This window comes from Lagenorhynchus albirostris, chromosome 2 (genome assembly GCF_949774975.1).
Source record: "Lagenorhynchus albirostris chromosome 2, mLagAlb1.1, whole genome shotgun sequence".
NCBI lineage: Eukaryota > Metazoa > Chordata > Mammalia > Artiodactyla > Delphinidae > Lagenorhynchus > Lagenorhynchus albirostris.
The window spans coordinates 185,750,011-185,764,057 of record NC_083096.1 but is presented as its reverse complement, the minus strand read 5'-3'; the positions used below and the strand labels follow the sequence as shown (position 1 = coordinate 185,764,057).

The 14,047-nt window shown below is 63.3% G+C and overlaps 2 protein-coding genes across 6 annotated transcripts; one reads left to right on the top strand and one right to left on the bottom strand.

The window, feature by feature from the left end:
* Positions 1–251: 251 nt before the first annotated feature.
* On the bottom strand, positions 252–13,447 carry ANKRD65 (ankyrin repeat domain 65). Of its 5 annotated transcripts, XM_060141736.1 has the most exons (6): positions 6,794–7,499; positions 4,203–5,288; positions 3,307–3,462; positions 2,888–3,108; positions 2,169–2,703; positions 1,099–1,813 (listed from the first exon to the last, which is right to left on the bottom strand). In XM_060141736.1, exons 2-6 carry the CDS (start codon positions 4,440–4,442, stop codon positions 1,181–1,183), a joined length of 1,785 nt encoding a protein of 594 aa, XP_059997719.1. In that variant the 5' UTR covers positions 4,443–5,288; positions 6,794–7,499; the 3' UTR covers positions 1,099–1,180. The 5 variants fall into 5 exon arrangements, with proteins under 5 accessions (XP_059997718.1, XP_059997719.1, XP_059997716.1 ...); XM_060141732.1 differs by lacking the exon at positions 3,307–3,462 and having other exon boundaries at positions 1,182–1,739; XM_060141735.1 differs by lacking the exons at positions 1,099–1,813; positions 2,169–2,703; positions 3,307–3,462 and adding an exon at positions 252–664.
* Positions 6,542–11,428, top strand: TMEM88B (transmembrane protein 88B). The gene is given in 4 exon segments (XM_060142001.1): positions 6,542–6,817; positions 7,834–8,046; positions 8,277–8,478; positions 11,370–11,428. Coding segments are annotated over 4 exon segments (750 nt in total).
* Positions 13,448–14,047: the final 600 nt, after the last annotated feature.

Here is a 14,047-nt window from a genome sequence, read left to right as displayed (position 1 = left end):
CCCCGTGAGCCAGAAAGACCATGTCACGTGAGCTCACGCTCCCCAAAGGCTTCCGTTGTCTTGGGGGTAAAATCCAAGTGCTCCCAGGGTCCCCGGACAGAGTCGCTAATTTAGCAAGACGGCTCCCACTTTCAAAAGATGAAATCTGTCCTCTAAAGCTGTTCTTCCAGAAAAATCTAAGGACATTGATTTTCTATGAGGATGCAGGTGTGGACAATCAGAGACAACTGTCACTCTGTATCTGTCGCACTGCAGGGCTTTTAATTTACAGAGATGGCTGAGTGATGACAGGGAGAGGCTAAAGCTACTGAAAGCAGGTTTGGTGTTTTTTTTTTTTTTTTTGGCTGCGTTGGGTCTTCGTTGCCACGCACGGGGGCTCTCTCTAGTTGTGGCAAGCGGGGCCTGCTCTTCGTTGTGGTGCACGGGCCTCTCATTGCGGTGGCTTCTCTTGTTGCGGAGCACGGCTCTAGGTGCGTGGGTTCAGTAGTTGTGGCGCATGGGCTTCAGTAGTTGTGGCTTGCAGGCTCTAGAGTGCAGCCTCAGTAGTTGTGGCGCACAAGCTTAGTTGCTCCACGGCATGTGGGATCTTCCCGGACCAGGGCTCAAAGCTGTGTCCCCTGCATTGGGAGGCGGATTCCTAACCACTGCACCACCAGGGAAGCTCCTGAAAGCAGATTTTTATGCCTTACATTTCTGGAGCGGAGGGCACACCATGCCCCACAGGGACACAGGCAGAAACAGCAGTGTCGATCAGGTGGTAAGAGCAGGGGCCCGGGGAAGGCTCAGGCCTTTATTGGGGTTCCCGCAGGAAAGGCAGGGCAGCGCAGGGAAACAGCTTCTGATTGGTTTGTTTGATAATCCAGTGGGCCTTGGTGCACAGAGGCAGGCCTGGCCCTGGGTGACTCTGGGCAGGGGGATGTCAGCTGGGCACGTGAGAGAAGGCAGCCGTTCAGGGCATGGGTCGGGACAGCAGGGGAGAGGAGGACAACTGGCCCTGTCATTGGTGAGTGGGTGCCGAGAGACAAATGCTGAAGCTAAGGAAACACGGTAAGAGCGCCGGTGTGCCGGGGGCACAGGGGCCGGCACGCCGCTGGGGGCGCACGAGCAGGAGCCCATCGGGTTAGGGCCAGTTCTGTGGCCACGACCCAGTCTCTCCGCCAGAGGGCGCGCAGGGCTGAGGCTACGGGGCTGACGTGGCCCTGGGAGTCTGGAATGGCTCCAGGTCAGCCACACGCTTCTTGCTCGGGCTCCAGCCACTGCTTCCTTCTTCTCCAGGAACCTCTGGGGTGTTCTCCCGTGCACCCTGGCAGGCGGCCTCAGACCAGCAGAGAGGAGCCTGCACGCCCTGAAGGCCGTGGAAGCCTGCAGCCTCTGGTCCTGCTCTGGCCCTGCGGCCCTGGGGCCCATGGGGCACCTCCTGCTCTCCACAGACGGCAGGCCCCAGATCCTGGGCCACCTCCCCCCACTGTGTCCTCTGGGTGGGGCTGGCCCCCCGGCTCAGCAAAAGCTCTGCGGTGGAGCCATGGCCGCGTTCCACGGCAAGATGCAGGGGGGTCACGTGGAGCCAGCCAGCAGCGTCGACCTTCGCGCCCCTGGCCAGGAGGTGGCCGGCGACCTCCATGTGGCCTCCCCGGGCAGCGTGGTGCAGGGGGGTGAGGCCCAACGTGTCCCGAGCGTCCACGTCTGCTCCCCAGGCGGCCAGCAGTTGGACGGCGAGCAGATGTCCACCGGCAGCAGCCCTGTGGAGTGCAGAGCGGCCATGCTTGTCCTTGAGGCTTGAGTCGGCCCCGTGCTCAAGCAGCACCTCCATGTCCTAGAAGAGGAGGGGGCGGGGCAGGGCTGGCCTGGGCGGGCCACACAGTGCTCAGCTGCCCTCAGCGCCCCTTTCTCCACACTGCTTCCTTGTTGGGTGCCGCCTATGGCACCTGCTGGGGCTCTACTTGGAGACCCCACTTGCCCCCTAATGGTCCTGAGCCGCCCGGGGCCTGGCTGGACTCTGGCCCGTGGCCAGTGCCCAATAAATATTTGGTGCTGCCGGCCCAGCGCCCTCCCTGGGCTTCCAAGAGCTGGTTACCAAGGGGAGTGACGTCAGGGCGGCACTCAGGGCCCTGGTGCCGGGCCCCTCCCCACCACCCGCACGATCACGCGGGGCCCGGGCCGAGACGTACCTGCCGGCGGCCCAGGTCGGCAGCGACACCCAGCGCCGTGGCCCCCGTGCCGTCCCGGGCGTCCACCCGCGCCCCGTGCGTCAGGAGGAGGCGCAGCACTGCCGACTGCCCGGCCACGGCCGCCACGAGCAGGGCGCCATCCAGGCCCGCGCCACCGCCTGCTGCCAGCAGCTCGAGCACCGGCAGCCGGCCGCCCGCGGCCGCCCAGTGCGTCGCCATCCAGCCGTGTGCGTCCGCCGCCGCGGGGCCCGGGCCCGGTGCGTCCAGCAGGCGCCTGGCCAGCAGCGTGCGGCCCAGCGCGGCGGCCCAGTGCAGTGGCGTGAGGCCGGCCCCACAGCGCACGTTCGCTGACGCCCCGCGCTGTAGGAGCAGCTCGGCCACCCGCGAGGGCCCGTGCCAGGCGGCCTCGTGCAGCGGCGTGCGCCCCACGCGGTCTGCAGCTACGGCCCGGGCCCCGCGCTGCAGCAGGAGACGCACCAGCGGCACGTGGCCGCGCAGCACGGCCAGATGCAGCGGGGTCCTGCCCGCGCGATCCCTGCGGGGCGGGGAGGGCAGCACGGGCGAGGGCGGGGCACGGGGAAGAGACCTGCTACCTTTGCCCAGGAGGGAACCCTCTCCACCCCGCAAGGGACCGCTGCCTCCATCTCCCGCTGAAGGGACACCAGCCACCATCCCTACCCCCAGCCCCGTGGAGTACCCGGTCCTAACCCTGGGCTCACCTCTCCTCCACACTGGCCCCTTGCCGCAGTAGCTGAGTCACCAGGCCCACGTGACCCTTCCACACGGCCTGCAGCAGGCGCCCCCAGGCCTGTGGGGCGCTGGGCCCCTCTGTCCCAGCTCCTGGGGCCTCCTCGGAGCCCAGCTCCAACCACCGCAGTTCCTGCTCTGCCCCTGCCTCTGTCAGGTCCTGCTCCCGGGGCTCAGAGACCCTAGAGTCCATCTGGAAAGAACAGGAATCCAGCATGGTTGCTGGAGGCCCAGGCTGGACCCAGCCCACTGTCCCCAGGCTGACATGGACCCCTTATCTCCCCAGGGGAACCTGGCAACCACTTAGCCTTCTGACGGCCTTGGCTCTCAGTTACCCCCAAAGCGAGCCCACCCAGGGGCTCTGTCCTCCATCTGGGGGTCCTCTACATACCATCCCGGCCCAGCCACAGCCTGGTGGCCCTTTCATGACACTCCCCCTGAAGGCACAGCGGTGGGGTATCTGCTCCCAGAAGGTGGAAGGCTGGAGCTGCAGTTGTGCGGTGGCGGTGGGGCCTCCCGGGGGCCGGGCTAAGGGCCAGTTCTCCACCTGTTTACCCAGCAACTTAAGGGGGAGGCCCTGCCTGCGGGCCACAGCCCCTGTCCCAGCAGCCGTCAGCCCCTGGCAACTGCCAGGGCCTCTGGCTTGTCCTCCCTCCCGGGAGACAAAGACCAGGCAGGTAGGAACTTGCCCGTGGACCACAGCTCCTCGAGGAGCACAGCCTTTGATGTGCCACGACTCGCCCCCAGGAGACACCCACACACCTTCCCCTGGGTCCCCCGCTCAAGCCCTGCCCGCCAGCCCCACTCCTGTACCTGCTGGCTAAGACCAGGCTGGCGTGGTGGGCAGGGTGAGGTGGGACCCTTCCCCCCACCCAGATGCCGCATGAGGACAGAAGATTCTCCAGGGACACCAGGCAGGCAACCTGGACCAAGGGGTGGGATAGGAAGCCCCCTGAGAGGAGACTGAGGCAGGTCTCCAGGGGCTGTGAAGGGGCAGAGCCCCAGGCAGTTGAAGGAGGGAGCCAGGCAGAGGGAGGACTGATCGGAGACGGGCTACATCTGGACGGTGGACGTGGTGCTGCAGGAAGCCCTCAGTAAGGCCTCCAGGTTGGTCACCGTGGCTCTGGGGCCCTGGGGCAGGGTGGGCCGGGGTGGGTGGCAGGCCCTGAAGGTGCCTTCCCATCCCCCAATCCCTGGGTGAGGCCACCCATCCAGAGCCCAGACGGGAGAAGGACGTGGGGCGGCCTCTGCAGCCTTGTCCCTCCAGCGCCTCTCATGATGGCTCACCAAGAGGCAGCACGGCTTTGGGGTGGTGGCTCCCACCCCAGCCCCTCCCCAGCTTACGGAGACGGACGAGGTGTCCTCAGGGCCCTGCCCTCCAGAGAGGCAGCCCTTCCAGGTGCCAGATCCAAAGGGTGGGTCTCCAGGCGAGGAGCTGAGAGGCCCCGTCCCACTCCCCAGCCACACGGGTCCCACCCTGTACGCCACGGTCCCTCCTCCTCTAGAATGAGAGCTTCGTGAGAGCATGTCGCACAGGCCGGCAGATTCGTCCCGTAAGGAGCAAGGTGTTCTGGGTGGATGCAGACGGTTTACTGGTTAAGCAGCCGGCAAAGGCCAGAAAAGCAAGGGTGTCAGCCCTCTGCACTCTGTCCCCACAGGATGACCCAGGAAGACGCTGAAAGGAGCAGGGCCAGATGACAGGGGCACGAGGACACGGGGTGGGAGGGGACCCCGTTGCTGAGGAGCAGCCTCTGTGCTGCAGCCGCGCCCTGGGGGCCCCGTGCACCGTCCTGTACCTCAGAGCCACGGAAGCTAGAAACTGCTTCCTGGTGGCCTCCCCACAGGCAGAAGGCAGTGAGAGTGGGCCGTGGGGCCTGTCCCCCCGGCTTCTGCCATGGCCTGGGCACTGCAGCTTGCTCAGCGACCTGCAAAGAGCTGTCCCGCTGCAGGCAGAGGCCTCTGTTGGCCTCCCTCCGCGTTGAATCCACAGGCATCCATCGTGCCTGGCGCACGGCGGGAGCTCAACGCAGTGCTTGTTGAGTGAGTGAATGAATGAGTGGAGGACCTGGGGGAGAGGGTGGGGCTTAGAAAGGAGACGAGTCCGATACACTTGCTGTCTGAACTCTCTTTTTTACCCCAACTTCACTATCAGGATAAATACCCAGCTAGCGTGAAATCTTCACACGCGTGTGCCAATGCAGGCAGCCCAGTTGCACACGTGCTGGGCAGCAGGGCTTGGCGCGCATCGCAGGGGGCCTCAGCAGCTGTCCCGGCCGGCGTGTCTCCAACCGCGTCCCTTGAACAAGCTGTGCGTGTCGCTGTCATCGTCCCACATCCCTACGTGTCTGAGGGGTGCTGGTGAGCTTGAGAGGCCTGGAAAACGTTGGAAGAAAAGTTGGAAGGGATGAGGTGGACTGTAGGGGGAGGGAAAGAGAAACATCGCATCTGGTGCCACTCCTTCATCCAGCTCCCAGACAACCTACTCAGTGGTTTAAGTGTCAGCTAGTAATGTCAGCGGTGTTTATTTATTTGTTATTATTTTTCAAATAATTTTATTTATCGATTTATTTTGGCTGCGCCGGTTCTTAGTTGCAGCATGTGGGATCTTTAGTTGAGGCATGCAGGCTTCTTAGTTGCAGCATGTGAACTCTTAGTTGTGGCATGCATGCAGGAGCTAGTTCCCCGACCAGGGATCAAACCCAGGCCCCCTGCATTGGGAGCACAGAGGCTTACCCACTGGACCACTAGGGAAGTCCCTGTACGTGGTGTTTAAAACACTGTATGTCGTGCACGGAAACCCCGGGAGGCTGTTAGGTGCTAAGAGTATTTTGGTAATATTTGGAGAAATTAGTTGGGGTTTTCGGAGGGGCTGGGAATGCTTCCTCCCTGCTTACTTGAAATCACAGAATACACACTCCCCCTGTTTTCAGGATGGATTGGATTCTGACACAAAGGATACCTGTAATGGTAGCTGCCATTATTGAGCACCTACTGTGTGCTGAGTTCCACATTAAGCATTTCACATACGTTACCCACGTGCCCTCTCAACAGCCCTGCAGTGTGGGCACCCAGCATCTTCTGGGGCTGTTCTGATGCTGAGAGGGGCCAGGTTTGGGGATGAGGGAACCAGAGGGGGCGAGGTCAGATGTTGACCTTCCCGTGGCAGCTACGGATGGGGCAGTTGCCAGAGCTGAGACTGATGAAATGAAACCATTGTGTGCAGGGTCTGGAAGTGGGGAGAGGGCGGGACCTGGGGTGAGGACGGCCCAGTGCTGAGCTCTCAGGACAGCTGTGCAGGCTCCGACCAGAGCACGCAGGGGCTGGCGGGGGAGACTGGGCAGGGCTGGAGCTGTAGTAACCTGGCAGAGAGAGGGTCAGCCTGGCAGCGAGGACCTGAGGCTCAGGTGTGACCCTGGAGACTGATGGTCAGGGCCGGACCTACCTGGACCAGGGCCCTGCCCTCCAGCTGAGTCCACTATCTGGTTGCTGGGGTCTGGGTGGAGGTCTGACCTGGCAACCTAGGGTTAAAAGGTTGCTAATCTGACCTGGGCGGGGGGCGGAGGATGGGCATCAGTCCTGCCACGTGACCACCACTGTGAGCCCACCAGGCCCACTGCCAAGAGAGCATGAGTGAGCAGGAGAGGGAGACAGAGGAGGAGGAGGGAGGAGGCGCTTCAGACACAGCACCCATGCTGCCCCGAAGGCTTCCTGACCGCCAGGCCTCAGACCTGATGTCCCCAGGGTGGGCAGGCCTGGCTGCCCAAGGCCTGGGGGTCCTGCTGCTGCCGGGTCGGGCCCTGGCTGGGCTCGTGCTCCATCTGCTGCTGCCCGCAGCCGTGTTCCTGCTGCTGCTGCTGCCCGCAGCCACCACTGTGTACCTGGGATTCCTGTGCCACTCAAGGGTGAGCTGCGCCATCCACGGGTGCGGGGCTGAGGGACTGTCTGGGGTCCTCGGGGAGTGCAGGTCCCTGGAGGCACGTGTGTCCCTCCCTGAAGAGCTCCTTCTCCTGCCAAGCCTCCCCACCCCACTGGCCACAGCCAAAGAAGGGCTTTTGTTTGCCACCCAAGGGGAAGGCTCTCTCCCCTCCCCTGAGGCCTCTCAGCCTTGTACCAGGAGCCGCCAGGGCCTGGACAGCTGGGCAGGGTGGGAAGAGGAGGAGGGTTCCAGGAAGAGAAGATAAAGATATTGTCAGATTTAACCAGTCCACAGTCCCCATCCTCCCAGCCTCCCCCAACACACAGCCCCCCTGAAGACCCCTCCTCCCCTGGGATGGGTTTCCCCACGTATGGAAGGGGTTATGGCTTGGTCTGGGATAGGGAGGGTATAGGCAGATGGGCCCCTTTCTGCCCATCTGAGGAAGGGGGAGCCGGGGGAAGGGGGCCGAACGCTGGGCCGCAGTAGGCAAGGTGGCGCCAGATGGCAACACCCCAGGGTAGGGCCTCGGGGTCAGCTGCCAACTTAGGAAAGGGCCATGGGAGAGCAGAGAGAGCTATTCTCTGAGCCTCCCCTCAAGGGGCTCCTACTCGGGCCATTTACCGCCTGGGTCTCCATCTCCCATCCTCGGCTGAGAAATGCCTGCCTCACAGCCAGCCCCAGCCCCCCCACCCACCCCCGACACCGGCTCTGCCAGACCTCAGGCCCCGCTGTCTCCTCTCCCGGCCCCGCCCCGGTCCCCCGGCTCTCAGGCCCCGCCCCAATCCCTCTGCCCCCCCGGCCCCGCCCCGGAATTGAGGCCCCGCCCTCTCCCGGTCCTTTTGTCACCAGGCCCCGCCCCGGTCCAGCTGCACCGGCTCCCCCCCGCCCCCGGCCAACTCACAGCCGAAGCGGGGCTTAGCTCCCGCCCCGTCCACCTGCTGCCAGGCCCCGTCTCGGAACTGAGGCCCCACAGCCCCGCCTGACCGTCCGCCCCGCCCTCAGGTCCACCCGGCGCCCCGCCCTGCGTGCCGCGCGCTGCTGTCCGACCGCGGCTCCGCGGCGCTCATCGTGTCGGGATTCCTCTCGCTGCCTCCGCTGCTGGTGCTCGCCTCGGCCGCCCGCTCCCGCCTGGCCCGACGCCTCCGCTCGCTGCTGCCACCCCCGACCTGGAGTCCCGGACCCTGCCGCCACCCCGACGGGGAGGAGCAGCTCTAAGCCTGGGTGTGATCCCAGAGGCCTCTCCAAATCCCGGAGGCCCCCGAACTCCCCCCGTGTCCCCCATCGCTGGCTCCAGGCTGGTGAGCTCAGGGTCTGCGTCCAGGTCCCGGCCGTGAAATCCCGTGCGTGCCGCGCGGCCCCGTGCGCAGTGCTCCGAGGGGCCGCGAGGTGGCACCGGACTCCTCCGGACCGGGACGGCCCTTCCCCACCCTCACCGGCCTCCGCAGTCCCCGCAGCCGCCGAGGGGCTGGGACGCCCCCAGAGAACAGGGAGATGGCTCTCGGAGAAGGGGCGCGTGGCCAGGCTCGGAGAGAGGCGGCCTTCCTGGCTTCTGCCACTGTGGCTGTCCTGGGCTCCTGTGCCCCGACAACGGGCAGTCCCTGCGGGCCCCCTGTCTGGTCCGGCAGCGGCCTCCAGCGAGTCCCAGAGGTGGGGAGACTTCCACGCTCCACGGTTCCAGAACTTCAGCGGCCAGAGCACTAGGTCATGCAGGGCTCAGCCCGAGACCAGGGTCAGCGTTTAGAGTGAGGGCTCTGTCTGTTCTCTCTGGATAATTTTAAGATCTTTTCCGTCTTTTGCTTTCTGTGCTTTTAAGCATGTTTGTGGTTGTGGCTATGTTCTTATTTATCCCCTTGGTACACACGGTGTGTCCCGTTTCTACAGATTCACATCTTTCAGCAGTTCTGGAGAATTCTCAACCATTATTTCTTCAATTCTGTCTCATTCATTCTACACATTTTTTCCTGGGAAACACCTATTACGTGAATGCTTCCCATTGTGCTTTCACCACTCATGTCAGTTCAACTCTCTTCTGTGTTTTCCATCTCCTTGTCTCCCAGTGCTGCGTTCTGGGCAATTTCCTCATCTCCCTCTTTGAGTTCACTAAGCACTAGCTGAGTCTAATCTGCTGATTATCACATCCATTTAACTTAAATTATTATGTCGCCCTCTCTAAAAGTTATACTACTCACTTCTTATTCAAATCTGATGATTTTGATGATCTCTTGGTGCATATGCTCGTGATTTGGGTTCCAGCTTCGACTTCTGGAACGTTTCACACATAGTTGTTTCTTTTCTTTTCTTTTAATTATTTATTTTTTGGCAGTGCCCTGCGGCATGCGACATCTTAGCTCCCCAACCAGGGATCAAACCCTCACCCCCTGCATTGGGAGCGTGGAGTCTTAACCGCTGGACCGCCAGGGAAGCCACACACATAGTTATTTTACAGACTGTACCTAACAACTGCACTCCCTTTGCCTTTGGGGGCCTGAATCTGTTATTTGTTGCTCCTGCTGACTCAGTAACAGCATAATGTCTCTTTGAATGTCTGAGGCCACGCCCCTCCACAGAGGACGCCCTTGTGAGCCGTGACCAACCTGGGCCCCCGTTAGGGTCCTGGTTAGTACCCCGCTGTGCAGGGCACCCCCACTGTGGCCCTGATGCACTGTGGCTCCATCCCTGCGTTCAGGGGATTCTCTGCTTTCCCATTTGTTTCCGTTCATCATGCTGGGTTTCTGTTCCCTATTCTTCTGTTTATTTATGCACTTCTTTCTAGCGTTTCCTGGAGGGGAGGGGGCTTGGAAGATATCTACTGCCTTGTAAGCCCAGCAGTGTATTAAAAATGTGTTTGTTGTGGGCTTCCCTGGTGGCGCAATGGTTGAGAGTCTGCCTGCCGATGCAGGGGACACGGGTTCGTGCCCCGGTCCGGGAAGATCCCACATGCCGCGGAGCGGCTGGGCCCGTGAGCCATGGCCGCTGAGCCTGCATGTCCGGAGCCTGCGCTCCGCAACGGGAGAGGCCACAACAGTGAGAGGCCCGCGTACCGAAAAAAAAAAAAAAAAAAAAAAGTTTGTTGTAATTCGTCCAGAATCGAGTAATAGCTGGAAGGCCCTGGAAAGGATCCAGCGCACCATGTGGCCAGCAGGGCTCCACCTGTGACCAGGAGGGCAGGGCCCAGACGTGCCCAAGGATCAGCGCTCAGGGCTCACTCGTGGCTTGAACAGGGCCCGAAGTGGGGCTGATTCAGGTCCAGCAGGAGTCCTTGGGGTTTTCCTATTGTCTGTGGCCGGTCAGATGGGGGCCCGGCTGGCTGCCCCGTGCCCGAGGAGAGCTTCCCCGGTCCGAAGCCGCCTTCCTTCCCCTCCCATCTAGGGTTGGGCAGGCTCTGGCCAGGCGTCAGAGGACTCTCCTGAGGATCCGCCTGGCCCTGGAGTCATCAAAACAACAGCTGGGCCTGGTGGGGGCAGGGAGGCCACCATGGGGAGCTCAGCTGCCGAGCCCACTGGTTCCTAAGGTGTGTCCCGGCTTCCCAGGCCTGCCCAAGCCCCACGTGGCCTCCAGCTGGCCCCGGGGACAGTCTGCCTCAGCTCCAGCTCTTCCCACCCACTCACAAAAGGAATACTTGTGGGAGGCTGTGGAAGGTTGACAGAGGAGCCTAGGGGTCTGCTGTAGGGGGCCAGCCATCAGGGAGGACGGTAAAGTGGAGGGTAGAGGCCCTGAGCTACTGGGTGGGTCAGAGGTGACCTCCACTTTGGGCAAAAAATTCTCTTTCTGCAAGTACCCAGGCCCCTGCCCCAAAAGAGCGTGCCTGGCCATGGGGGTGCACGTGCACGCGCGTGCCTGTGTGTGTGTGCGCGCGTATGCATCGTGTGTGGGTGTACATGTGTGTGCATGTGAGGGCGTGCCTGCATCCCCTCTGTCTGCCGGCCTTCACACACCTGGGGGGGCACTGTCCAGACCCCACAGGTGTAGAGTCTGGGCTTCGCAAGGTTCCCTGATCTGCCCAAGGCCACTTATTGATTCACAAAGCATTTCCTAGCAGCCCAGGTGTCTGCAGGCACTCTGAGTGGTGAGCAGCTAGGCAGGGCTAGGAGAGCTGGCCCGTTCTGTCCCCATGGTCTGTACCCCAGGTGTGAGCCCGGCCCCACCCAGGCATGTGGGCCAGGCAAGGGGTGCTGGGCAGAAACTGAGCTGTGCTGGGTGGGCTGGGGAGGAACAGGCAGAGCCAGCCCTGTGCTGACTCTGGGGACTGAGGCCCCTCCCCTTGCCCCATGGTCCCACCCCACCCCGGGGACTCCCCCCAACCAAGGTGCTGACACAGTTCTGTCCCTCCCTGCTCTCTCTTTCCCTATGTAAGCCTGCCTGAACCCTGCCTGCGGCTAGGACAGGGCATGAGGGTCACCTCCCTGTTACAGAAGGTTCCAGCACAGGGAACCCAAACTAGGGAGGGGTCCCCCCTCGGGAAGGGCACCACTGTTCAGTTCCCTGCACAGGCTGAAAACCAGGAGCACCTGCTGCCTGCCTGCCTTTCGGCCTCCCAGCTGTGCCCTTGGGCCTCTACTTCTTCGAGGCCTGGCATCAGTCCCCATCCTGCCCCTAGGCCCTCGCCTCCCCCATGAAGCCTGCCCCTGCCCTTTATGCCTCCCAGGCATCCTTGCTGCCCTCACCTACACTGGCAGGCCCCCACTCCAGGGCTCTGGTACTTCCTCTAGCTCCTGCCCCCTGGTCTGACACGACCCCACCCTCCAAGGGGAAGATAAGTAGACATGCATCTTTGCAAACTCGCCGCTCCCCATCCTCGTTCTAGCCCGGCAGGGCTGGGAGGACAGGGGCTCTGCCCAGTGCCTGCACGTCCCCAGTGCAGAGCCTGCTGTGTGGCTGGGCCCAGCACACAGATAACTGATGAATGCAGATGGGGTGGCACCCACCCCCGTACCCAGGCTGCCCACCCCATCAGCTGTCTTCCCTGCCACCCTGGGTGTTGTTGGCTGAAGGACTGGGCAGGGGTCGTCTCTGGGGCCGCAAGGGGCAGGCCTGGGCCCCTAGGGAACGAGACGATGGGACCACCAGACCCCCAGGACTGGCCCTCAGGCCCTGGCACGTCCCTGACCACAAACAGGCAAGTGGAGCCTAGAAGAATGTGTGGGTGGGTGTCGGCCGGGGCCTCTGGGCCCTGCCGCTCTCGGCCACCCCTTCCCTCTGCTCCTGTGACTGTTGCGTGCAGTCAGGGGGCCTCGGGCTCGCCCACGCTACCCTCCAGGCCCACAGCAGCCGACCCCCACTTCTGGTTTCTGTGTTCCCAGCTGTGTGTGTGTGGGTGCCTGTGTAAGATACAACTGACACGAAAACCAGCATCACAGGCATCTCTGCGGGGCAGGGTGGGGCCGAGCCACTTTGCCTCTCGGACTCTCAGCTGGGGTCAGGGGTGGGGTCAGAGGCCCCGGGAGCTGCCCTTTTCCCAGGGGTCAGCATGACCACAGTGAGCTGGGGACAAAAGGCCCTTCTTCTCGGCAGAGGCCTGGACGGTGTGGAGGAGGGCGCGTTCCTGCAGGCCGGCGGGGAGCGGGGCGGTGCCTTGGAGAGCAACCGTTGTCCCTGGGTTTTGTGGATCCCTGTCCACCTGCCTGTGAACCGACAGGCCGGGTGTACCAGCTCTGGGAAGGGATGCCTGGGGGCTCGCGGACTGGGCCAAGGCCACGGGCTGCTCCCTCCTCCTGGTCCCCGGAGCACAGGGCCAGGCAGGGGCTGGTCTCGGGGGAGGGAGGGGGCTGGGGCCAGGGCCGGATGTGTGCAGGACGCCTTCGTCCTTCTCTGCCCCCCCTGCCCCCAGGCCTGTCTTGCTTCAGAAAGGATGTTTCCCGGTCATTATATTTGTGCTTCCTCTGGCGTCTGTCTCAAGCCCAGCCCTGGCCCTGACCACTACACCCCTGGCTGACCCCTGTGTTCTCTGGGGACCCTCCATCTGCCCACGTCTCACCTCGGGGGGGGGGTGAGGAGACTCACCGTGATGCTGGCAGCAGGGGGTGGTGTGGCCGGCTGAGCCACAGAGCAGATCAGGGGACTGAGGAGGGCAGAGCTGACCTGGTGGGGGTGGGGTGGTCTCAGTTTGCGGGGGTCAGGCCAGAGCTCAGCACGAGCATCAGGTGGCCAAGGCAGGTGGCCGAGCTTGGCCAAGGCTAGGGAGAGGCCCTGGCTGACCACTCCCAAGGCCAGGCCCCCGTCCCTTCTCCCTCTGACGGAGAGGCTGGAGGGAGGAGGACGCCTGCTTCCTCGAGGGCTTGAGTCATGGCCAAGAAGAGTGGCTCAGTTTTTCCAGAAGGCCCCGTCAGCCCAGCAGCACAGCCGAGGTGTGACAGTGGGCCCACCGCTGGGCAGGAGTGGGGACCCACAGGGCAGATCCGGTGCTGCCCGCTCCCTGCTGGTGGGCGCCCATCGAGCTAGAACAGGAGCCAGGCCGTGTGGGCCGTCTGCACCTGGGTCAGCTCCCCGCGGGGCCCCTGGCTCTCCTCCAGCTGCCTCCGCTCACAGCCCCACCTCCGCAGCAGCCCTGCTCAGCCTCGAGTGCCGGAGGGCTGGGGGCCAGGCACGGTCCCTCTGGGTGGTACACCCTGAACTTTGGGGGTTCTAGCCCATTGCCGCCCCCCCGGGGCCCAGGCGGAAGCACCAGGCAGTTTCTGGTCCCAGCCGAGGCCTGAGGTCTGTGGAGCTGAGCCAGCCCCAGCACTGCCAAGATTCCCGGCGGGGGGGTGGGGGGTGGGACGGCGGGGACACAGTTCTTGCTTGTTCCTGCCCCAGCTCCTCAGGCTTAGCTGAGCTGCTTCCTTTTTTAGGCAAAGTCAGAGCTCCAGTCTGTCTCCCAGCCTGGCGTCTCACCTGCCAGAGGGAGGAAGGAAAACCATTGAGTCCCATCCGTCCTCCCTGCTGGGCATCCTCCTGGGGAGGGGGGAAAGGGAGGGGACATCCTGGCAGAGATGGCCCTGCCTCCTCCCCGTGGGGGACCTGTGCCCCCCACCCAGCTGCACAGAGAGGAGTGGCTGGGAGAGGGTGGGGGTGACCCCACAGGAAGGCATCTTAGGAGGGAGGGGGGCAGGGCTCTCCTGGACCTCACTCCTGCCCACGGGACACTGCCCCATCTCGCCTAAGGGCAAGGAATCTGCCCTGGGGGCACTGAGTGTCCCTCAGGATGTCCCCTGCAGCCAACCACCTCTGCTCTGGTCTA

Coding starts and splice junctions, on each gene's coding strand:
- ANKRD65 (XM_060141736.1), bottom strand. CDS start 4,442: ATGCTCTCACGAAGCTCTCATTCTAGAGGAGGAGGGACCGTGGCGTAC. Junction 2,704..2,887: donor GGGGCCAGTGTGGAGGAGAG/GTGAGCCCAGGG, acceptor CCCGCCCCGCAG/GGATCGCGCGGGCAGGACCC. Junction 1,814..2,168: donor CCGACCTGGGCCGCCGGCAG/GTACGTCTCGGC, acceptor CTCCTCTTCTAG/GACATGGAGGTGCTGCTTGA.